This window comes from Rattus rattus, chromosome 3 (genome assembly GCF_011064425.1).
Source record: "Rattus rattus isolate New Zealand chromosome 3, Rrattus_CSIRO_v1, whole genome shotgun sequence".
In the NCBI taxonomy this organism is placed as follows: domain Eukaryota; kingdom Metazoa; phylum Chordata; class Mammalia; order Rodentia; family Muridae; genus Rattus; species Rattus rattus.
This window is the reverse complement of record NC_046156.1, coordinates 76005171-76030167: the sequence shown is the minus strand read 5'-3', so window position 1 is coordinate 76030167 and position 24997 is coordinate 76005171. Positions and strand designations below refer to the sequence as shown.

The 24997-nt window shown below is 38.3% G+C and overlaps 1 gene segment (V, D, J or C); it reads right to left on the bottom strand.

Annotated features, from left to right (window-relative positions):
* Window positions 1-8726: 8726 nt before the first annotated feature.
* Window positions 8727-11541, bottom strand: LOC116895821. The segment is given in 2 exon segments: window positions 8727-9052; window positions 11532-11541. Coding segments are annotated over 2 exon segments (336 nt in total).
* Window positions 11542-24997: the final 13456 nt, after the last annotated feature.

The following is a 24997-nucleotide window of genomic DNA, read 5'->3' as shown; positions in this document are numbered from 1 at the left end:
ATTTTAGGTAGAGATGTGAAGGAGATACAGTTTCCTCACATGAGAATAGATGAAATCCTAACTATGCATACTTGCAATGAGAGAAATTCTAAATATATTAGCTGCAGATCACAAGTTAGGGAATAGCACAGGCTGCTCTGTATTATAAATCATATGTTTCCTTTTTAGTGTTTTGGTTCTTATTGTGCTTCTGTTTCTTACTAAGTATGTCATGAAAATAGAGCAAACAAAAGACACTAGCAAAAATCGCTGCTGAACGTTTTTGTGTTTCTAATATTATATTATGCGAATAGTCTCTGTTCTATATAAAGCTGTAGCATAGAAAGCTTGCATTACCACTAGAATTACTCACATTGAGACACCTGAGGTTTCAGACATTGCAAACTTAGCTTAGATGAACAAGCCTGGTGGTTTTGTTCAACTAACAAAATCCTTAATGACTTCATATACGCTGTTCAAAATCAGTGCAAGTGTCAGTGTCACAGGGGACAAGCTAAAGTATGATGGCTCCTTTACATCTCCCCATGTTTATTCTGAGACTCCATTTGCTTTCACTCCCATGTAAGGAAGGATGCCTACATGGAATTAAATAGCCCACAGTTACCAGTGCTGTTCAAATCTACAGATAATTTTACCAGTTAGCATGATTTACAGAACTCATTTGTTATGTTTACAAACTCAGGTACTTAAGGTACAAGTGTGCTGACATCAGTTTCCATATCTCTTTCTGGATAACAATAAGAAAGTATTGTTATCCACTGTATGACCAGACAGCACATTACCAATAATATATCTTTGTTCCAGGAGAAACAAGGGAATGCTTCTAAGCTCCTGTACTATGATCCATCAAACAAGGATGGGGTCCCCTCAAGGTTCACTGGCAGTGTGTAAGGGACTGAAAATTCACCCTCAACATCAACAGTGTACCATATGAAGATTTTTAAAGGTATTCCGGTTACCAGGCTGATAAGTTTCCTCCCACAATGTTACAATACAAATCATAATAAAACCCTTCAAAGAAGTAAAAGATTTGGTTAGGATGCCCAGCCATTCTTTTCTGTTTCACCGTCTGTGGATAGTATTTTTTTTGATACATCCAAGCTTTAAAAGCCATTTTGAGGTTTTAATAGAAGTAGTCATGGCATCTTCTTGACCAAGTTCTATGCCTTGGCAGCAAAATATTTTGTCATGTTGACACTGATTAAATTCATAAAACCTGGTCACTTATAAGGACCACCTCATCAAAATCATTTTGCAATCACCCAGGCCAGGCTATTGCTTCATTTTACTAAAATTTTATCTCAGGCTCCTCTGAAGACTCTACAATCTGAAGGCCTTCCAGGAGTTGTGCTGCACATATGGCACGAGGTAAGGAATATTTCCTGCACCCCCCTATACTAAACAATTACAGCAGCTTGAAATCCCAAGGGTCCCAGTGTAATCAGTTCCCAATCACTCCCTCCAATCCCCTCACCCACGATTCCACTCCCCTTATGACCTATACCTACCACAGGGGCAAATCAACAGCTTTTCTGCTCTTCTAAAGACCACAGAGTCTGAAGGCCTCTCAGGAGCTCTGCTGCATTCAGGGAAATAGGTAAGGGACCCTCCCAAACAAACAAAGCAGCTGGGAGCTACAGGCAGCCCAGGAAACACAGGACCCATCCTCCCCCACTTGAACTCTATCACCACTTCTGTCCTGTGACTTCCACCAGGGCTTATCATCAACTTGACTATTCCTATAAAGACCTTGATATCTGAAGGCCTCCCAGGAGTTTTTCTGCACTCATAGCAACAAAAGCCATGGTCTGAAGACCCCCTAGGTGAACAGCTATATTCAGCTTGATTTTCCTCTGAAGACACAAGAGTCAGAAGGCCTCCCAGGAGGTCTGTTACAACCAGAGCCACAGGCCCTCAAGGAGACCTGCAGGAACCCAGAGATACAGTAGGTAGGCTCCAGAGAGAGACACCCAACCCATCTAACAACAGAGATAACCAGATGGCGAGAGTCAAGTGTAACTCCATAAGCAACCAAAGCCAATATGCACTGGCATCATCAGAACTCAGTTCTCATACCACAGCAAGACTTGGCCACATCAATACACCTGAAAATCAGGATACTGACCTAAAATCTCATCTCATGAAGATAATAGAATACTTTAAATAGGATATAAATAACTTACTGAAAGAAATACAGGAAAACACAATAAACAGATGGAAGCCCTTAAAGAGGAAACAAATAAATCTCTTAAAGAAATACAGGAAACACAGTCAAACAGGTGAAAGAAATGAACAAAGTTGTCAAAGACCTAAAAGTGGATTAAGAAACAAGGAAGAAAACACAAATGGAGGCAATCCTGGAAAGGGAAAACCTAGGAAAGAGGTCAGGAAATACATATGAAAGCATCACCAACAGAATACAATAGACAGAAGAGAGAATCTTGGGCATAGAAGATACCTTAGAAGGTATTGAAACAATGGTCAAAGAAAATTCAGAACATGAAAAAAAAATACTAACAAAAAACATTCAGAAAATCCAGGACACAATGAAAAATTCTAAAACTAATATAATTGAAGAAGAAGAGAGTGAAGATTCCCAGCTCTAAGAACCCCAAATCACCTTCAACATATTCATAGATGAAAACTTCCCCAACCTAAAGAAAGAAATGGCCATAAATGTACAAGAAGCCTATAGAACACCAAAATGGACCAGAAAAGACAAACCTCTCATCACAAAATCAAAACACTAACAAAACACAGAACAAAGAAAGACTATTAAAAGCTGTAATGGACAAGTGTCAAGTAAAATATAAAGGCACGCTTATCAGAATAGCATTAGATTTCCAACAGAGACACTAAAAGCCAGAAGAACGGAACAGAGACGATGCAAATCCTAAGAGAACACAAATGCCATCCCAGGCTACTATACCTCTCGATCAGCATTGATGTAGAAACCCAAGTACTCCTGGAGAAAACCAAATTTAAACAATATCTATATCAAGCCATCCTACAGAGGATTCTAGAAGGAAAATTCTGACAAATGTAGGGTGTCTACACCAAAGAAGCAGCAAGATATTAATGATTTCACAACAAAGCCAAAAGGACAGAATCACATACACATATTGCCATCTACAACAACAAACATAACAGGAAAGTAGCAATCATCTGTCTCTAATATCTCTCAGCATCAATAAACTCAATTGCCTAATTAAAAAACATAAACAGACTGGATAAGCACAAACAGGATTCAGTATTTTGCTGCACATAATAAATACACATTAATTACAAAGACAGATAGTACCTCAAAGTAAAAGCCTGCAAAAAATTCTTCTAAGCAAATGGTCCCAAGATACAGGTGGAGTTGCCATCCTGATATCCAATAAAATAGACTTTCAACCAAAAGTTATCAAGGGAGATGGGAAGGGTATCCATCAAAGGGAAAATCCACCAAGGGAAAGCCTCAAATTTGAACATCTATATCCCAAATGCAAAGGTACCCACATTCACAAAAGAAACTTTACTAAAGTTCAAACACACATTGAACCCCACACAGTAATAGTGGGAGACTTCAACACCACACTTCCACTAATGGACAGGTCATTGAAACCTAAACAAAAGAGAGATAAAGTAAGCTAACAGAGGTTATGAACCAAATGGATTTAATAGGTATTTACAGAACATTTTACCCTAAAACAAACAAAAAATAATCTTTTCATCACTACTTGGTACCTTCTCCAAAATTGACCCCATAATTGGTCAAAAAACAATCCTCAACTGATTCAAGAAGATTGAAATAATCCCCTGCATCCTATCAGATCATCACAAACTAAGACTAGAGGTCAATAACAACAAATAACCCACATATTCTTTGGTATGAATTTCTTATTGTTTTAAAATTGAAATCAATATTGTAATTCTCATATATAGACATCGTGCCAATACAACACATTTAAATATACAAGGCTCCTACCCAGTCCTTTACTGCTAAAACAAAAACAAAAAAACTAATCTGAGATGATTAAACATAGAAATTTAGAGCCAGATAGCAAATTAATGGTTCTGAGTTTACTGTTATGGTGTTTTCAAGATAATTTATTATGACAGTTAATAGACAAGAGGCCTGATTACGTCCATAGATGGTTTTCAAAAACGTCAGAAACCTACAAATATGACATTTAATGTTAATTATTCTTTTGCTGTTGAGATATATATGCTCCTACAAGCTCACTTTTTGTGAATTCAAAGGAAAAATTGAGCACCTCTATCTTACACTTACAGAGTAGTCAACTGATAATCTCTGCCCAGTCTTTCAAAATTCGGTGTTACAAAGGTGTGTCAGATGATATTGGCCAGAAGGTTGAAAATTGATGCTCATATAAGTTCCTGACAGGGGACCATACGAATAGACAATTATCTCTTCAACTTGCCTCAGATAGAGAAACCACATTAGGCTTTCTATGTTTTCAGATAACATTATTTTGTTCTCTGATTTCTGCCAGCGTTGAAAAATAGTTTTATTGCCATAGCCATTCAAGCTACTTAACATTGAGAGAACATATTTAATTGGATAGTTATCAGATAGTATACAAGCTAGCTAAGACATAACAGAGATTTTTAAGCCTTTCTTAAGCTAGGATAGATAACAAAATATCCTATTTCATTGACAAAAGTGATGGACTCAGTTTTAGGTGTATATTATACTTTATAAATTACAAAATGGTAATAGTCGTGCTCAGCTTACATTTGAGAGAATTTTCTTTTTTTTAATTAGACACAAAGGGTGAAGTGTAGGTTGATGTCTATATGCAGGTGAGGGATGGCACAAGTTATTTCAAGGCCCATGATTGGACAGTAAAAAAAAAGGAGGGACAAAATTTTTTGTAAAGTGGGAGGAAGCAGAAAGAGGATAAGAATGAAGATGGAGTCAGAGAAGGATCATCCAGAACTGGGTGGCCTTAAATGGCCACATGTAATATGCATATTTCTTAAGGGACGGATTTCTATAGGTCAATTTTTCTTATCTAGGTGGGCAGTTTATATTTTTATCAATTGGTTGTGAGTTGTGTGGATGTATTGTGGACCGAGAATTTAACATATAAATTTGATTGGTAAATTACAGCTCATTGAGTCTTGATTCTAACAGGTTGCTGAAAGATTATACAATAAATACAAAGGTACTGATGTTTCAATATATTGATCAGAATCATTTGAAAACCTTCTAAAATCCAGGTTAATCAGATTTAAGTCTTTCAAGAAAATGGGATTTGTGCTCTGGCCAACAGGAATTCACTTGGCATTTTTCATAAGGGGAAAGTGAAGCTCAGGAACCATTTAATAATCGTTAATTTTTAAGTTGACCCACGGAAATGAATGTGGAGAAATTGGCTAGGATGGAGTGGAAAGAGCACATGGAAGATTCTCACCTGTCAGGTTCTCAGAGAGGGGCTGATCCAGAACAGATGTAGTAGTGGTAGACACTGGTACTCTACCAACAGTGTCTGTAGAAGTTTGAATCTTCTCAGAAGCAAAGAATATTTGAATATAGGGTAATGCAGGTCAGTTCACAACATTATGTCTGAACAGGCTAGATTGATATGCATAACAGTATTGCAGTTAGTACTTCACTTAGAAGGTAATACTCTTTTGCAGATGATAGCTAGGGCAAGCTAAAATAGAGGAAAAAAATAAACATTTCTCCCCTAAGGATTGAGGATCCAATGAGTTGCAGTGTCTCAGCGGGCCAATAATTACAAGCTGATAAGGATTCACTTCCCTTGTAAAAAGAAAAGCAGGTATCCTGGATGTCTTTTCTTTCCAACTGTATCTGTTATGTTCTCTGAACACTAAAATCTTGAGTGCATGGCAGTCAGCTCTAATGATCAAGTAGGGTCAATTCACCAGTAGTAGCTGTTCTTCTCTGTACCAAACTTGGGATTCATCCTGCCTATTTCCTCCTTAGGTTTTCTTTATATTTAGGGTACCCTGGCTGCCTCAAGAATTAGGCTCTACCCCAATCATAAACTCCTGAAGCTGGGGAACAGTATAATACTTTCATGTGGGTTGGGGTAGCACTCTAATTTCCATTAGACTTGTCTTTTGCAATCATATGCCCCCTACCAAGTTGATCTACAAGGTACTATTAGATGTATCTATCTATCTCCTTATAAAGATCTATAATTTTGTGTAAACATGGGCCAAGAACTTAACTCCTATTTTCCTATAAATTTGGAGTAAAAAGACAATGTTTTAAAAGGACTACCCATCAAGGACAATGCCCCTCTTAGTTCTCTCATCAATGAGGAAAAACAGTACATTTTTTTTTTCGAGTCTTCTCAGGGAATTGACTTACCAATGGAATGTTTCTACTTATTGCCCACGGTTTGGTAAGGAGAGATTTTCCATTCAATAGCCATTTGTATGTATCTGATTTATTTAAGAGTCTATTTTCTGACTCACTTATGAGACCTGGAGAAAATGCAGCCAGTGTCTCTTCCACTTAGGAATATAAGTGGTTTTCACATCATTGAACTTGCGTTGTTATTGTGGACAATAGACAAGTAATACAAGAATATAATTACATGTGAAACTTATGTATGTCACCTTGAGAGGTATACACTTGTATTCTGCTGAATCAAATACTCAGAAATACTACTATAGCAGTCACTAGTATGATTCATAGAGAGTATAGAAGCACAAAGTATTCCAGCACAATGCAACAAATGTTTGGTAAATAAATTTTCCGTGACTCTGTCTGTCACTTTCCAGGTAGAGCAACTACAAATTAGAATGGAGCACTGTGACTCATATGACATATGTCACTCATATTTCAGCACTCAGGAGAAGGGACTATGAATGTTCCAAGTCAAAGAAATTCTGGGCTGTACAGGGGCTGCCAGATCAGTTTGGCCTTTTGTATAAAGAGGTCTGTAGGGAGAGACCTGATAAAAAGAAAAAAAAAGGAGAATCCAATTAAAAATGGCTTGGGATAGGCCAAGGAGTACATGCCTCAAGCTTCATGACCAAGTTTGCGTCCTTGGAACTCACATATAAACAATGAAGCACTTCCACCATCTGTAATTCCAGCCTTTGTACTGAAAGATGGAAGCAGAGACAGGGGACCTCTAGAAGTTCACAGTGGAAACGGCTGAGAGATCCTTTCTCAAACAAAGTGAAACCTGAAGACCAGCCCCTGATATTCTCTGTTCTCCACATGCACTCCATGTCACACACTCACTTTATAAAAAGATGTATTTATTTAGTTTATATATGTGAGTACAACAACTATGTCTTCAGACATACTGCAGTGTGTCATTGGATCTCATTATAAATGGTTGTGAGCCACAATGTGGTTGTTGGAAATTGAACTCAGGACCTCTGGTAGAGCAATAAGTGCTCTTAACTGAGCCATCTCTCCAGCCTCTGACACTCATATTTTATATATGTATACACAAAGGAGAAAGGAAGGAAAGAAGGAAGGAAAAAAAGAAGGAAGGAAAGAAGGAAGGAAGGAAGGAAAGAAGAAAAGAAGGAAGGAAGGAAAGAAGGAAGGATGGAAGGGATTTTGACCACACATACAAGTGTTAAAACAATAATTATTTGATATATACAAAAGGTCAACCAATAAATCTGTTACTAAAGACATGATTGGAAAATGAAAACAGAAGTGTAGACATTGAAAGAAAAGCACAAAAATAATAGAAACACAGACTCATGTTTCTAAGTAACTACAGCAAGCTGTTTGTGAGCACAAACATAAAAGCAGTTGAAAATTAAAAATCTCTAAGGTGCATTATAAGCCTGTGTATTACAGATAATGATTAACAATATTTAATATGAAAATCTCTTTTTAGTTTAAATGGTGGATTACAAAGCTTCCACTAAGTCTAATATTATATTAGGGGAAAGCAGTTTGTCAATCTGTAAAATATGTTATTAAGAAGTGGTAAACAAAAGGACCTAGTGCTTCTTGCTATTATAGAAGACCCTCATTTTTTCCCAACATCGACATCAACTAGCCCAAAACCTCCTGCCACTTCTGCTATGGGCACTCACTCATGCACATACCTACAATCCCAAACACAATTTAAAATAAAATAAATCTGGAAAGAAAAAGAAATATTGTATCATGCTACCAAGATTGCTCCTTGAAGCAGGAGAGATGGTTACAGCAAAGACTGAAGGCCTAAGTTTGATTCCTAGCCCCCAGATGGTGGAAGAAAAGACCAGATTTCTCATATTGTCCTCTTGTACACACACACACACACTCACACACACACACACACATACACATAATAATAAATGTCTTTCATTAAGTTTCTCAGCAACAGTAGTTTGTATTCATTATCCTTTTTAAATTCAAATCTTTTTTGAAAGGAAACAGTGCATCCTAAGAGATAGGAAAATCAAAGGTGGAATACTGAGAGTAGGAAATAGGCAGAAGTGTGATCAGAGAGATTGGGTAGAAGGCATGAAAAAAATCATAAAATAAATGTTAGTAAAAATTTTAAGTGATAAATAGTAATTAAGAAGCAATCATAAAGGTCTAAATTTTGTTCAGATATGATTACATTCTAAAGAACAGAGCACATGAGTATCTGTTTATAAAAGCTTGTTTCATTATTTGAGATTTTTCAAAACAAGCTTATAATTCTGTGTTGAGATGTCAGAGAGTTACAGAGAACTATGAAGCAGAGCCTTAGCGAACTGCAACCCCAGGAGGTTTTTGTTCAGCCCTGGAGCACTGTGGGAGGATAATCCTTACTCTGCTGACAGTAATAGGTTGCAATATCATCAGCCTGCACAGGATCAATGGTGAGGGTGAAGTCTGTCCCAGACCCACTGCCACTGAACCTGGCAGGGATCCCAGATGCTAAGTTGGATGCACCATAGATGAGGAGTTTGGGTTGTTGTCCTGGTTTCTGTTGGTACCAGTGCATATAACTAATGCCATACTTATCAACATTCTGGCTGGTTTTGCAAGAGATGGTGGCCCTCTGCCCTAGAGACACAGCCAAAGCAGGAGACTGGGTCAGCACAATGTCACCAGTGGAACCTGGAAGGATAAACACAGATAGGTGTTATATATGATTGAAAACCTTCCCAGTAGAGGACCTTTTAATTGAAATTTTAAGAATAACTGTAGACAGGATTTAGCTCTGGTGGGCTGAGGGAAGCCAGAAAATCAAAAAAAAAAAAGAAAATGACATCTCTGAAATGTAAGAAAAATGTGAAAATAAAAGCAACTAAAATGCCCTAATTATATAATCAAAGCCTAGAGGGCATGGAAAAGCATGATGGCCACAGAGGTTCCCCAAGACTTCTCTACATCCTGAACCCAGAGCAGCAGCACCCATAGCAGGAGTCTGTCTGTCTCCATCTCTGAGAGCTGGAAGAGAGGATGATTCTTAGGTTCCTGGCTGCTGCCCTTAAAGGAGCCTGGGCTGTTGTATAATGACTTCATATGCAAATCAGCTCAGCAGAGTGTGTACAGTTGCTCCAGAGGCACCTGGTCCTGTTTAACCCACAGGGAGTTGGTGTCAGCAGAAAATTTACTAGAGCATCATGTGTATCTTAAAGGAGACTGAAGGTCTATTTTATTAAATGCATTCTCTGTGGTCTTTCTGAGGTGTTATGGGGAGGATTGCAAAATAAATGTACTATGTAAAGGATGTGAAACATTTCAAGATCAACTTGATACCTCAAAATTATACACAACCAATGATAATGTGTTTTTGTTTTCTTGTGTTTTAATTTTCGTGAAATTTTATACAAAATGTTGTATTTATATCAATTCTACCCCACCCTCCAACTCTTTCCTTGTTTTCTACTTTCTCCCAAAGTCATGACCATATATATATATATATGGTCATATATATATATATATATATGTATATATATATATATATATACATATGTATATATATATATGTCTTTATGAGTGTCTAGCATTGAAACATAATTAAAGTCCGTTCAGTGTTTCTCTTATGCATACATGTTTAGGTGTGACAAATTGAGGATGAATAACCTGTCACAGGAACATACATACTATCCCTTATTTATCAGCCATTAACTCATTGTAGCTCTTTATCTAGGAGTAGGACCTTGGGAGATTCCCAAATCTACAATGGTATTTTAACTGGTGGTGTTATTATTCAGGTCTTCTTTATTTAGACAGCTGTACCATTAAGATTCTTGAGAACAGCTTCTCAGTCTCTATAAAAATACACTCTCTTATAGCACACATTTTGTATGTCTGGTTCTTAGACTCTTCTTGTAGCACCTTTCATGACGCAGCATTATGTTTGTTTATTTGAGAATTTTATACATGAGTAATATATTTATTGAGTTATTACCATATGGGATGCATTAAAGAGATTCCAGGAATCTTACCATTATTCAGATATTCTTTGCATTTTGACCACATGCAGATTTCTGTGATGATCTCTACATACTGCTAAAAGAAATTTCTTTGATAGTGGATGAGAAAACAGCCCTCAGTTGTGGATATAGTGTAAGATTTTAGCATACAATTAGAAATTATTTTGCTTTAGGTAAGTAGGTTCTCTTTTAGGGTCTAGGATTTCATCTATAGGGTGGACTTACAAAACCAAGCATAAGTTCCTTCCTATTTAGTGGGACTTAAGCCCAATTAAACGGTTGTTGGTTGCCCACAAAATTTAAGTGTTACTTTTGTTAAGTTATATTTTGCCTTACTGGTTATTGATGTGTTTCACAGGCTTTACAGATGGGTTGAACTAAAGATTGCTTTTCATTTTAGGCAGTATTCTTAGGTCTTTGCAATATAGGAAGAACTAGTCCCTGGGTGGGAGACTTGTAGGTTCTAGTCCTATTTTTTTCAAGTCCTATGTCTGAAATATGTAGAATCTTCTCTAATAGGCTCATACTTTCAAATGACAGGAGGCAACCAAGGGCAACATCAATAGCTTTATTGCTTTCAGACTTGGTTGGATTCCCCTGATCAACACCTTCAAATGAAGTTTCCCATGACAAGGCATTGGGGCTTTTGTGAAGAGAGCTTACACTTTATGTACACTCAGCTGCATTCAAATTCATACTGATCCTCCTACTTCTACCCTCTATGTAGAGGAATCTCAAGTTGTGTCATCATGCCATGCTTAATAAATAGCAATTTTTTTATTGGATAATCTATGTATTTACATTTCAAACCCCTTCCTGGTCCCCCCCTTTCCCATTCCCCTTTCTCCTCCCATGCATCCACTCCTACAACAACAACCTGGCACTCACCTACACTCGGGAAAAGAGCCTTCACAGGACCAAGGGCTTCTCCTTGAGATGCCAGACAATGCCATCCTATGCTACATATGCTGCTACAGTCATGCCCCATCCCTTTCCATGTGTACCTTTTGGTTGGTGGTTTAGTCACTGGAAGCTCTGGGGGAGTGTCTGAATAGTTGATATTGTTCTTCCTATGGGATTGCAAACCCCTTCAGTTCCTTCAGTCCTTTCTCTAACTCCTTTATTAGGGTCCCCATGCTCAGTTTGATAGTTACCTGCAAGCATCTTAACCTGTATCAGTAAGGCACTGGCAGGTCCTCTCAGAAGACATCCATATCAAGTTGCAGACAGCAAGCACTTCTTGGCATCAGCAATAGTGACTGCATTTAGTGAAAGCTTACAGGATAGATTCCCTGGAAAGGCAGTCTCTGGGTGACCTTTCCTTCTGTCTCTGCTCAATTCACTGTTCCTATATTTCCTCCCATGAGTATTCTGTTCCCCATTTTATGAAGGAGTGATGCATCCATATTTTGGTTTTCCTTCTTCTTGAGCTTCATGTGGTCTGTGAATTGTGCCTTGGGTATTCCAAGCTTTTGGGCTAGTATTCACTTATCAGTGAGTGCATACGATGTGTATTCTTTTGTGACTGGGCTACCTCACTCAGGATGATATTTTCTAGTTCCATCCATCTACCTAAGAATTTCATGAAGTCATTGATTTTATTAACTGAGTAGTACACCATTATGTAAATGTACCACATTTTTCTATATTCATTCCTCTGTTTAAGGGCACCTAGGTTTCTTCCTGCTTCTGACAATTATAAATAAGGCTGCTATGAACATAGTGGAGCATGTGCCCTTGTTATATTTTGGAAAATCTTTTGCATATATGCCCAGGAATGGTATAGCTGGGACCTCAGGTAGGACTATCTCCAATTTTCTGAGGAACCTCCAGATTAATTTTCAGAGTGGTTTTACCAGCTTACAATTCCACCAGCAATAGAGTAGTGTTCCTCTTTCTCCAAATCCTTGCCAGCATCAGCTGTCACCTGAGTTTTTTAACTTAGCCATTCTGACTGGTGTGAAGTGGAATCCCAGGGTTATTTTGATTTGCATTTCCCTGATGACTAAGGATATTGAACGATTCTTGAGGTGCTGCATGGTCATTCAATATTCCTAAATTGATATTTTTAATTAGATTTGTACCTCATTTTTTTTAAAAATGGACACACAGTTTATGTTTATTTTAAAAATTACATATAAGAATGATAAAAATCAGATAAATTTGTATTTAAGACCAAGAATAAAGAGAAGAAATTAGAAATTTACTGATTGTTCTTTCGTCATGCTGTGTTGTATGGCTCTAGGTAATCTCACAAATCTTAGGAATTATTTCCCCAGTTGACAAGTGGGAGGCCTGGGAATTTAACCCACATCTGTCTTGCTTTCAAAGGCTGTAATAGTCCAGGAACCAAATTTATCGAGTTTTCTTTTTTTCTTTTTTAAGTGTAGGTTCCTCTTTACATAATTTCCCCAGGGAATACCCTTTCTTGTTTGTTAATTCCTTACGTATCTAAGGAAGAAATTTCCCTGAAGTAACAATTTCATGGTTAAAATACATCACAATTTATGGTTAGCATTTTCTCATTACCTTACCACAAACTGCCCCACCCCCATTTTAGATGACCAGGAGAGTGGGACCAGGATGTGCTGGGGAGACTTAAATTCAAAGATGCTGGAGTCCCTTAGATAAAATGGCATAATATAGTTGTTGCTGTTTGCTTCTTACACATATATGTTTTTTGTGTGTTGTACATGCATGTGTGCCTGTGTCTTTAGATGTGTGCCAGTACCTGTGTGTGCTGTCAGGAATGCAGAGAGCTATGGTTGTTCCCCAGAATCTATTTCGATTGCTTATCTATCACATTCTTCGGAGGCAGCATCTCTCAGTAAAACCCAGTGTGTACCAATATAGCTACTCTCACTAGCCAGCTTGATCCTGGTACCTCCTGTCTCATTTTCCCATGCTGAAAATATGTATGGACCATCATTCCAAACTAACTTCTTATTTTTTTCCTTTTTTTCCTTATTAGATTGAGTATTTCTTATTTACATTTCAAATGTTATTCCATTTCCTGGTTTCCAGGCCAACATCCCCCTGACCCCTCCCCCTCCCCTTCTATATGGGTGTTCCCCTCCCAAACCTCTCCCTATTACCGCCCTCCCACCAAAAATCACGTACACTGGGGCTTCAGTCTTAGCAGGACCAAGGGCTTCCCCTTCCACTGGTGCTCCTACTAGGCTTATTCACTGCTACCTACCAGGTTGGAGTCCAGGGTCAGTCCATGTATAGTCTTTGGGTAGTGGCTTAGTCCCTGGAAGCTCTGGTTGCTTGGCATTGTTGTTCATATGGGGTCTTGAACCCCTTAAAGCTCTTCCAGTCCTTTCTCTGATTCCTTAAACAGGGGTCCCGTTCTCAGTTCAGTGGTTTGCTGCTGGCATTCGCCTATGTATTTGTTGTATTCTGGCTGTGTCTCTCAGGAGAGATCTACATCCAGTTCCTGTCGGCCTGCACTTCTTTGCTTCATCCATCTTGTCTAACTTCCGTGGCTGTATATGTATGGGCCACATGTGGGGCAGGCTCTGAATGGGTGTTCCTTCTGCCTCTGTTTTAATCTTTTGCCTCCCCTATAACCTGCCAAGGGTATTCTTGTTCCCCATTTAAAGAAGGAGTGAAGCATTCACATTTTGATCATCCATCTTGAGTTTCTGGGTTCTGTGCATCTAGGGTAATTCCAGCATTTGGGCTAATAGCCACTTATCAATGAATGCATACGATGTGAGTTTTTCTGTGACCTCACTCAGGATGATATTTTCCAGTTCCATCCATTTCCCTATGAATTTAGTAAAGTCATTGCTTTTGATAGCTGAGTAATATTCCATTATGTAGATGTACCACATTTTCTGTATCCATTCCTCTGTTGAAGGGCATCTGGGTTCTTTCAAGCTTCTGGCTATTATAAATAAGGCTGCTATGAACATAGTGGAGCACGTGTCTTTTTTATATGTTGGGGCAACTTTTGAGTATATGCCCAAGAGAGGTATAGCTGGATCCTCAGGCAGTTCAATGTCCAATTTTCTGAGGAGCCTCCAGACTGATTTCCAGAATGGTTGTACCAATCTGCAACCCCACCAACAATGGAGGAGTGTTCCTCTTTCTCCGCATCCTCCCCAGCATTTGCTGTCACCTGACTTTTTTGATCTTAGCCATTCTCACTGGTGTGAGGTGAAATCTCAGGGTTGTTCTGATTTGCATTTCCCTTATGACTAAAGATGTTGGACATTTCTTTAGGTGTTTCTCAGCCATTCGGCATTCCTCAGCTGTGAATTCTTTGTTTAGCTCTGGACCACAATTTTAATAGGGTTATTTGTCTCCCTGCGGTCTAATTTCTTGAGTTCTTTGTATATTTTGGATATAAGGCCTCTATCTGTTGTAGGATTGGTAAAGATCTTTTCCCAATCTGTTGGTTGCCGTTTTGTCCTAACCACAGTGTCCTTTGGTAACAGAAGCTTTGAAGTTTTATGAGATCCCATTTGTCGATTCTTGATCTTAGACCATAAACCATTGGTGTTATGTTCAGGAAATTTTCTAGGGTGCCCATCTGTTCGAGATGCTTCCCCACTTTATCTTCTACTAGTTTGAGTGTATCTGGTTTGATGTGGAGGTCCTTGATCCACTTGGACTTAAGCTTTGTACAGGGTCATAAGCATGGATCGATCTGCATTCTTCTACATGTTGACCTCCAGTTGAACCAGCACCATTTTCTGAAAATGCTATCTATTTTTCCATTAGATGGTTTTGGCTCCTTTGTCAAAAATCAAGTGACCATACGTGTGTGGGTTCATTTCTGGGTCTTCGATTCTATTCCATTGGTCTATCTGTCTGTCTCTGTACCAATACCATGCAGTTTTTATCACTATTGCTCTGTAATACTGCTTGAGTTCCGGGATAGTGATTCCCTCTGAAGTCCTTTTATTGTTGAGGATAGTTTTAGCTATCCTGGGTTTTTTGTTATTCCAGATGAATGTGCAAATGGTTCTGTCTAACTCTTTGAAGAATTGGATTGGTATTTTGATGGGGATTGCATTGAATCTGTAGATCGCTTTTTTGTTAAAATGGCCATTTTTACTATATTAATCCTGCCAATCCATGACCATGGGAGATCGTTCCATCTTCTAAGGTCTTCTTCAATTTCTTTCTCCAGAGGCTTGAAGTTCTTATTTTACATATCTTTTACTTGCTTGGTTCAAGTCATACCGAGGTACTTTATATTATTTGGGTCTATTATGAAGGGTGTCGTTTCCCTAATTTCTTTCTCGTCTTGTTTCTCTTTTGTGTAGAGGAAGGCTACTGATTTATTTGAGTTAATTTTATACACAGCCACTTTGCTGAAGTTGTTTATCAGCTTTAGTAGCTCTCTGGTGGAACTTTTGGAATCACTTAAATATACTATCATATCATCTGCAAATAGTGATATTTTGACTTCTTCTTTTCCAATCTGTATCCCCTTGACCTCCTTTTGTTGTCTGATTGCTCTGGCTAGAACTTCAAGAACTATATTGAATAAGTAGGGAGAGAGTGGGCAGCCTTGTCTAGTCCCTGATTTTAGTGGGATTGCTTCAAGTTTCTCTCCATTTAGTTTAATGTTAGCGACTGTTTTGCTGTATATGGCTTTTACTATGTTTAGGTATAGGTTTTGAATTCCTATTCTTTTCCAGGGCTTTTTTATCATGAAGGGGTGTTGAATTTTGTCAAATGCTTTCTCAGCATCTAATGAAATGATCATGTGGTTTTGTTCTTTCAGTTTGTTTATATAATGGATCACGTTGATGGTTTCCATATTAAGACCATCCCTGCATGCCTGGGAATGAAGCCTACTTGATCATAGTGGATGATTGTTTGATGTGCTCTTGGATTGGTTTGCCAGAATTTTTATTGAGTATTTTTAACGATATTCATAAAAAGGAAATTGGTCTGAAGTTCTCTTTTTTTGTTGGGTCTTTGTGTGGTTTAGGTATAAGAGTAATTGTGGCTTCATAGAAGGAATTCAGTAGTGCTCCATCTGTTTTCAATTTTGTGGAATAGTTTGGATAATATTGGTGAGGTCTTCTATGAAGGTCTGATAGAATTCTGCACTAAACCCCATCTGGACCTGGGCTCTTTTGGTTGGGAGACCTTTAATGACTGCTTCTATTTCCTTAGGAGTTATGGGGTTGTTTAACTGGTTTATCTGTTCCTGATTTAACTTCAGTACCTGATATCTGTCTAGGAAATTGTCCATTTCCTGCAGATTTTAAAGTTTTGTTGAATATAGGCTTTTGTAGGAGGATCTGATGATTTTTTGAATTTTCTCTGATTCTGTAGTTATGTCTCCCTTTTCATTTCTGATTTTGTTAATTTGGATACACTCTCTGTGTCCTCTCGTTTAGTCCTCTGGCTAAGGGTTTATCTATCTTGTTGATTTTCTCAAAGAACCAATTTTGGTTCTGTTCATTCTTTCTATGGTCCTTTTTGTTTCTACTTGGTTGATTTCAGCTCTGAGTTTGATTATTTCTGCCTTCTACTCCTCCTGGGTGTATTTGCTTCTTTTTGTTCTAGAGCTTTTGGTGTGCTGTCAAGCTGGTGACATATGCTCTCTCCTGTTTCTTTCTGCAGGCACTCAGAGCTATTTTTCCTCTTTTTCATTGTGTCCCATAAGTTTGGGTATGTTGTACCTTCATTTTCATTAAATTCTAAAAGTCTTTAATTTCTTTCTTTTTTTTCTTCTTTACCCGGTTATCCTTTAGGTGAGCATTGTTTAGTTTCCCCGGTTTTTTGGGCATTCTTCCCTTATTGTTATTGAAGACCAGCTTTAGCCAGTGGTGGTCTGATAGGACCCATAAGATTATTTCTATCTTTCTGTATCTGTTGAGACCTGTTTTATGACCGAATATATGGTCAATTTTGGAGAAGGTACCATGAGGTGCTGAGAAGAATGTATATCCTTTTGCTTTAGGATAGAATGTTCTATAAATATCTGTTAAGTCCATTTGGTTCATGACTTCTCTTAATCTGTCTACGTCTCTGTTTAATTTCTGTTTCCATGATCTGTCCATTGATGAGAGTGGGGTGTTGAAATCTCCTACTATTATTGTGTGAGGTGCAATGTGTGTTTTGAGCTTTAGTAAGATTTCTTTTGTATGTAGGTGCCCTTGTATTTGGGGCATAGATATTTAGGATTGAGAGTTCATCTTGGTGGATTTTTCCTTTGATGAATATGAACTGTCCTTCCTTATCTTTTTTGATAACTTTTAGTTGAAAATTGATTTTATTCAATATTAGAATGGCTACTCCAGCTTTCTTCTTCAGGCCATTTGCTTAGAAAGTTGTTTTCAAGCCTTTCACTCTGAGGTAGTGTCTGTCTTTGTCTCTGAGATGTGTTTCCTGTAGGCAGCAGAATGCAGGGTCCTCGTTGTGTATCCAGTTTGTTAATCTATGTCTTTTTATTGGGGAGTTGAGGCCATTGATGTTGAGAGATATTAAGGAATAGTGATTATTGCTTCCTGTTATATTCATATTTGGATATGAGGTTATGTTTGTGTGCTTTTCTTCTCTTTGTTTTGTTGCCAAGACAATTAGTTTCTTGCTTCTTCTAGGGTATAGCTTGCCTCCTTATGTTGGGCTTTACCATTTATTATCCTTTGTAGTGCTGGATTTGTAGAAAGATATTGTGTAAATTTGGTTTTGTCATGGGATATCTTGGTTTCTCCATCTATGTTAATTGAGAGTTTTGCAGGATACAGTAACCTGGGCTGGCATTTGTGTTCTCTTAGGGTCTGTATGACATCTGTCCAGGATCTTCTGGCTTTCATAGTCTCTGGCGAAAAGTCTGGTGTGATTCTGATAGGTCTGCCTTTATATGTTACTTGACCTTTTTCCCTTACTGCTTTTAATATTCTTTCTTTATTTTGTGCATTTGGTGTTTTGACTATTATGTGACGGGAGGTGTTTCTTTTCTGGTCCAATCTATTTGGAGTTCTGTAGGCTTCTTGTATATTCATGGGCATCTCTTTTTTTAGGTTAGGAAAGTTTTCTTCTATGATTTTGTTGAAGATATTTACTGGTCCTTTGAGCTGGGAGTCTTCACTCTCTTCTATGCCTATTATCCTTAGGTTTGATCTTCTCATTGAGTCCTGGATTTCCTGTATGTTTTAGACCAGTAGCTTTTTCTGCTTTCTATTATCTTTGACAGTTGAGTCGATGATTTCTATAATCTTCTGCTCCTGAGATTCTCTCTTCTATCTCTTGTATTCTGTTGGTGATGCTTGTATCTACGGCTCCTTGTCTCTTCCTTTGGTTTTCTATATCCAGGGTTATTTCCCTGTGTTCTTTCTTCATTGCTTCTATTTCCATTTTTAATTCCTTCAACTGTTTGATTGTGTTTTCCTGGAATTCTTTCAGGGATTTTTGTGATTCTTCTCTGTTTATTTTGTTTCTGGAATTCTTTCAGGGATTTTGATTCCTCTGTAGGCTTCTACTTGTTTATTTATGTTTTCTGTGTTTCTCTAAGGGAGTTCTTCTCGTCTTTCTTGTAGTCCTCCAGCATCATGATCAAATATGATTTTGAAACTAGATCTTGCTTTTCTAGTGTGTGTTTGGATATTCCATGTTTGCTTTGGTGGGAGAATTGGGCTCCGATGATGCCATGTAGTCTTGGTTTCTGTTGCTTGGGTTCCCGAGCTTGCCTCTCGCCATCAGATTATCTCTAGTGTTATTTTGTTCTGCTATTTCTGACAGTGGCTAAACTGTCCTATAAGCCTGTGTGTCAGGAGTGCTGTAGACCTATTTTCCTGTTTTCTTTCAGCCAGTTATGGGGACAGAGTGCTCTGTTTTTGGGCATGTAGTTTTACCTATCTACAGGTCTTCAGCTGTTCCTGTGGGCCTGTGTCCTGAGTTCACCAGGCAGGTCACTTGGAGCAGAAAAGTTGGTCTTACCTGGGTCCCGAGGCTCAAGTTTGCTCATGGGTGTTGCTTATAGGCTCTGTGGCCCGCTCAACCCAGGGAAGATCTGCCCTTTCCGGGAAGGCCCCAGTTCTGGGATTCCAGATGGCGTTTGGTGTTTTCCTCTGGAGTTAGAAATGTGGGCAGAGGTTAGTCTATTCTGGCTTCCCATGCGTGTCTGCCTCTCAGAAGGTTTAGCTCTCCCTCCCACATGATTTGGGTACAGAGAACTCTTCAGGTTCCGGTGGTGTCTGGGGGCTGTACCTCATTTTAATAGGGTTATTTGATTCTCTGGAGTCTAACTTCTTGAGATATTTGTAAATATTGGATATTAGCCCTCTATCGGATGTAGTATTATTAAAGGACTTTTCCAATCTCTCGTTTGCTGTTTTGTTCTATTGACATTTTTCTTTGCCTAACAGAAGTTTTACTATTTTATGAGGTCTCATTCGTCCATTTTTGATCTTAGAGCATAAGCCATTAGTGTTCTGTTAAGGAAATTTTCCCCTGTGCCCATGTATTCAAGGCTCTTCTCCATTTTCTCTTCTATTAGTTTCAGTGTATCTGGTTTTATGTGGAGGTCTTTCATCCACTTGTACTTTAGCTTTGTACAAGGATATAAGAATGGGTCAATTTGCATTCTTTTACATGCTGACCACTCTTGAAACAGAATCATTTGTTGAAAATGCTGTCTTTTTTCTTTTTTTATCCCTAACTCCATTTTTCTTATTTTCATATTTTATATTTTAATATACACTTCAAATATTATCTCTTTTTTCCTTGAAAAAGTTTTAATACTTATTTTTATCAATACAATACTTTAGTAATATGACATATTTATATTATCTGAATATTTATAGCATATTTACTGAATCTAGAGACAGTTTTACGAAGTTCAAAAACTTTTAAGAATGACCATAAATGCCACTGTTTTCATTTTAGAAATTTCTAAGTTACAGAAAGAAATTAGATTAGAGGTAATAGAAATGTGAAGGAAAATAAAAAAAATATTTATTTATTTATTTATTTATTTATTTATTTATTTAATGCATTTGAGTGCTTTGCCTGTATATATATATATTTCCACTATGTGCCTGTCTGGTGCTAAAGAAGGTAGAAGGCCGTCAAATGTCCTGGAAGTGGAGTTAAAGATGGTTATGGATTGTCATGAAACCAGGAGTCCTTAACTGCTGAGCCATATCTCCAGTCTAGAAATATTGTGCAATTATGCATATGTAATTTCATAGCTATGTATGGACAAAGTCAAAGATTATCATGGAAGTTGAATGAATCCTAGAAGAAGGCAGTGAAACTAGACAGGCTCTCTCCTATCTTAAAAGATTGTATAGCTTCACTGTTTTAAAAATATGTATAAATACAAACCCATAGAAAAGACAGTTCATGGAAGCAAATCTGTATACAAATAATAGTTTAGTATAAGTTCAGTGTTGCTTAAATTACAATTTTAAATTAAAGAAACATTCTGTCAATGTTGTCTAGAAAACAAAGTAGCTATCTGGAAAAAAAATATGTTACCTTCCTTATCTCAAATCATAAACAGAATAAACTCCAAATATACTAGTGTTTTTATCACCAGAAATGACACATGTTTGCCAGATGAAAATGGGACAGTAAATATCTTTGAAAACCCAGGGGTGTGGAAACTCTCCTAAACTCACAGAAGAAATGATTGGTTTGTTAGAGTTAAATAAAATCTACATAACAGGACTGGAGAAATGGTTCAGCAGTTAAGAGCATTAGTTGTTCTTCTAAAGGACAATTCAATTCCCAGCACCCACATGGCAGCTCACAACCATCTGTAATTCCAGTTCCAGGGAATCTGACAATCTCACACAAACAAAAATGCATGTACATAAAGGAATACATAAAAGTAAATTATTAAGAAATATTTGGGTGGCAAAATGCATAAAAATTACAAAACATCAAGTTGGGAGCATCTTTCCCATAAATATTATAAAAAAATAAACAGGTCTTAGAAATAAAATAAAAATAAACAAAAATTTAAAAAAGAGAGCAAAGATTGAACATGAAACTCATAGAAAGAAACAAAAGAAATAGTTAAATATAATTGATAATTGGGAAAATGTAAACTTAAAAAGAAAGGTATGGGTTCACCACTAGAAATTATCCATTTGTCAAACTTAAATAAACATTCCACCCAGGTTTCTTTTTGCTAAGGCCCCACTCAAGGAGAAACCTGCTCATATACATTTGCTGATGAGAATATAAATTGGTACAGTGGCATGTACAGAAGGTTATTTGGCAATATGAAATTATACCCTTTGATTCAGCAATTCTTCTTGGAAATTTGTTGTGGAGCATGCCTCTTCAATAGTTTCTCTCAAACCTTCTGTGACTTGAATCAGCAATGAAAGGAGATAGAGCCTGCTTGTTAGCAGGCTTGCTAGTGCTTTGTAAGGAGTTCATTGAAGGATCTGTAGAGAGAATGGTTTGTCTTCTAGGAAGAGCTGTCTCTGATGCTTAGGAAGTCCTGGCAGAATGTACAGGTTTATAGTGGTAGTTTTATTGGAATATACTCATGTAAGTTCATCTCAGTTTTCTGGATTCTGCTACCCCAGATTGATGTCCTGAGTTTTTCAGAGAATTAGCATGACACCAAAACTCAGCCATTCACTACGTAGACTCCTATTTTGTGTTTCAGAAGTCTCAGACTTATGTCTTTCTCCCACAGAACCACCCATCCCTTCCTGTCTCCCTGCCCTGATATTCCAGTCCATTGGGACAGGTCCAGCCTTTGCAAGACAAAGGGTTTCTCCTCCCTTTGGTGCCCAACAAGGCCATCTTCTGCAACATATGCAGCGGGAGCCATGAGTCTGTCCATGTGTACTCTATAGGTCATAGTTTAGTCCTTGGGATGTTCTTAGGGGGTTGCAAGCCTCTTCAGCTCTTTCAGTCATTTCTCTAAATCCTCCCGTGGTAACCTCAATGTCAGTTCAATACTTGGTGAGAGCATCCACATCTTTATTTGACATGCTCTGTCAGAACCTCCCTGGAGGGAGCTATATCAGGCTCCTGTCAGCATGCACTTCTTGGCATTCACAATATTGTTTGAGTTTTGTGATAGGATATAGGATGGAACTCTGGGTGCGGACTTCTCTGGATGATCTTTCCCTCAGTCTCAGCCCCACCCTTTTTCTCTGTATCTCCTCCTGTGAATATTTTTGACATCTGACCTCTGAAAGGACTGGGCATCAACACTTTAGTAATACACTTTGTAATCCAACTGCTGATCTTCATGTGGTCTGTGGATTGTATCTTCGGTATTCCGAACTTTCGGGCTAATATCCACTCATTAGTGAATGCATATCATGTGTCTTCTTTTGTGATTGGATTACCTCACTCAGAATGTTACTTTCTAGTTCCATTTATTGGCCTAAGAATTTCATTTATTCAATGTTTTTAATAGGTGAATAGTACTCTATTGTGTAAATGTACCACATTTTCTGTATCCATTCCTTTGTTGAAGGGCATCTGGGTTCTTTCCAGCTTCTGGCTATTATAAATAAGTCTGCTATGAACATAGTGGAGCACGTGTCCTTGCTATATTTTGGAACATCTTTTGAGTATAAGCCCAGTTGTATCCTCAGGTAGAATCATGTCCAAATTCCTGAGGAACCTCTGAAAAACAGATTCCTATATTTTTTAAGAGAGTTATTTTTGTCCTTCTTAAAGTCCTCTATCATCATCATGATATGTGATTTTTAAATCCAAATTTTGCTTTTCCAATGTGTTGGGAGATACAGTGTTTGCTGTGTGGAGAACTGGGTTATGATGATGCCAGGTAGTCTTGGTTTCTGTTTCATAGGTTCTTACACTTGCCTCTTGTCATCTGGTTATCTCTGAGGTTAGTTGGTCTTGGTGTCTCTGACTCAGCTTATCCCTCCTGTATGCCACTGAGCTTGTGATTTTGGGACTGAGAGGGCTCCTGGAAGATCAACTCTCTCAGGGCAAGATTTGAGTCCAAGAGCTGTGGAACAACCTCATTTCTGGGCACAGATGGAGACCTGAAGGGCCCTGTCCTAAGCTGTCCTGCAGCTCTCTTGTCCTGTGCAGTCCCTGTGTGTCTCTCCTTGGACAGGCAATGGAGAAAAATTGGGGTCCCACATGTGGGCTGTGGGCTTAGGAGGGAGAGTGTTCCTGGCAGACCAGATCTCTGTGGACAGGTTTTGTGTTCAAGTGCTGTGGGACAACCCCTCCTTGTATGTAGAGGGATCTGGAAGGGTCCTATCCCAGGCTGCCCTGTGGTTCCCAAACCCCATGCACTCCTGGAGGGTCTCTCTTTGGATAGTCTGTAGAGAGTAAGTGGGGTCATAACTGTGGGCTGTGAGCTTAGGAGGAAGAGTACTCCTGGAAGACCAGATCTTTGCTGGTAGGTTTAGGTCTAAGAGCTGTGGGAAGCCCCAACTTTGGGTACAGATAGAAACCAGATGGCTTCTGGTGTAATTCTGATAGATCCACTTTTATATGTTACTTGACCTTTATCCCTTATTGCTTTTAATATTCTTTCTTGGTTTTGTGCACTTGTTTTGACTATTATGTGAGGGAGGGAATTCTTTTCTGGTCCAGTCTATTTGGAGTTCTGTAGGCTTCTTTTATGCTTATGTGCATCTCTTTCTAATATAATTTTGTTGAAGATATTTCTAGACCCTGTAATTTGGGAATCTTTACTCTCTTCTATACCTATTATCCTTAGCTTTGATCTTCTCATTGTGTCCTGGATTTCCTGGATGTCTAGGTTAAGAGCTTGATGCATTTTGCACTTTCTTTGACTACTGTGTCAATATTTTCTATGATATCTTCTGCCCCTGAGATTCTTCCTTCAGTATCTTGTATTCTGTTGGAGACACTTACATTTATGACACCTGATCTCTTTCCAAGCTTTTCTATCTCCAGGTTGTCTCTCCTTGTTATTGCTTTATTGATTTTATTTCCATTTTTTGATCTTGATTGGTTTTGTTCAATTCCTTCACCTGTTTGGTTGTGTTTTCCTGTAATTCTTTAAAGGATTTTTGTGTTTCCTCTTACTGGCTTCTACCTGTTTACCTGAATTTTCCTGTATTTCTTTAAGGGAGTTATTTATGTCCTTTTTAAAGTCCTCTATCACCATCATGAAATGTGATTTTAAATCCAAATCTAGTTTTTCCAGTGTGTTGTAGGTATCCAGAACTTGATGTGGTAGGAGAACCGGGTACTGATGATGCCAAGTAGAGTAAGTTTCTGTTGCTTGGGGTCTTGCTCTTGACTCTTCCTATTTGGTTATCTCTGATGTTAGTTGGTTTTGCTTTCTTTGACTAGATCTTTTCCCTCCAGCGAGCCTGTGATTTTAGGAGTGAGAGTGCTCCTTGAAGTTCAGCTCTCTCTGAGCAGGCTTTGGTTCCAGAGGACTGTGGACAGCCATAGCTCTGGGTGCAGATGGAGTCTGAAACGATCCTGTCCCAGCCTGCTCAGGGGTTCCTGCGCCCTGTTTGCTCTTGGCAGTTCCCTTTTGGACAGTTAGTGAGAAAAAGTGGTCTTAGGGGTAAGAGCACTCCTGGCAGACCAACTCTTTCTGGGAAGGTTTTATAACTGGAGGACTGTGGGAAACCTTTAGCTCTGTGCAGACTGAGTTCAGAAGTCTATAATGTTTTCTAAGAAGCAATAAAAAGAAAGACTCAAGTGA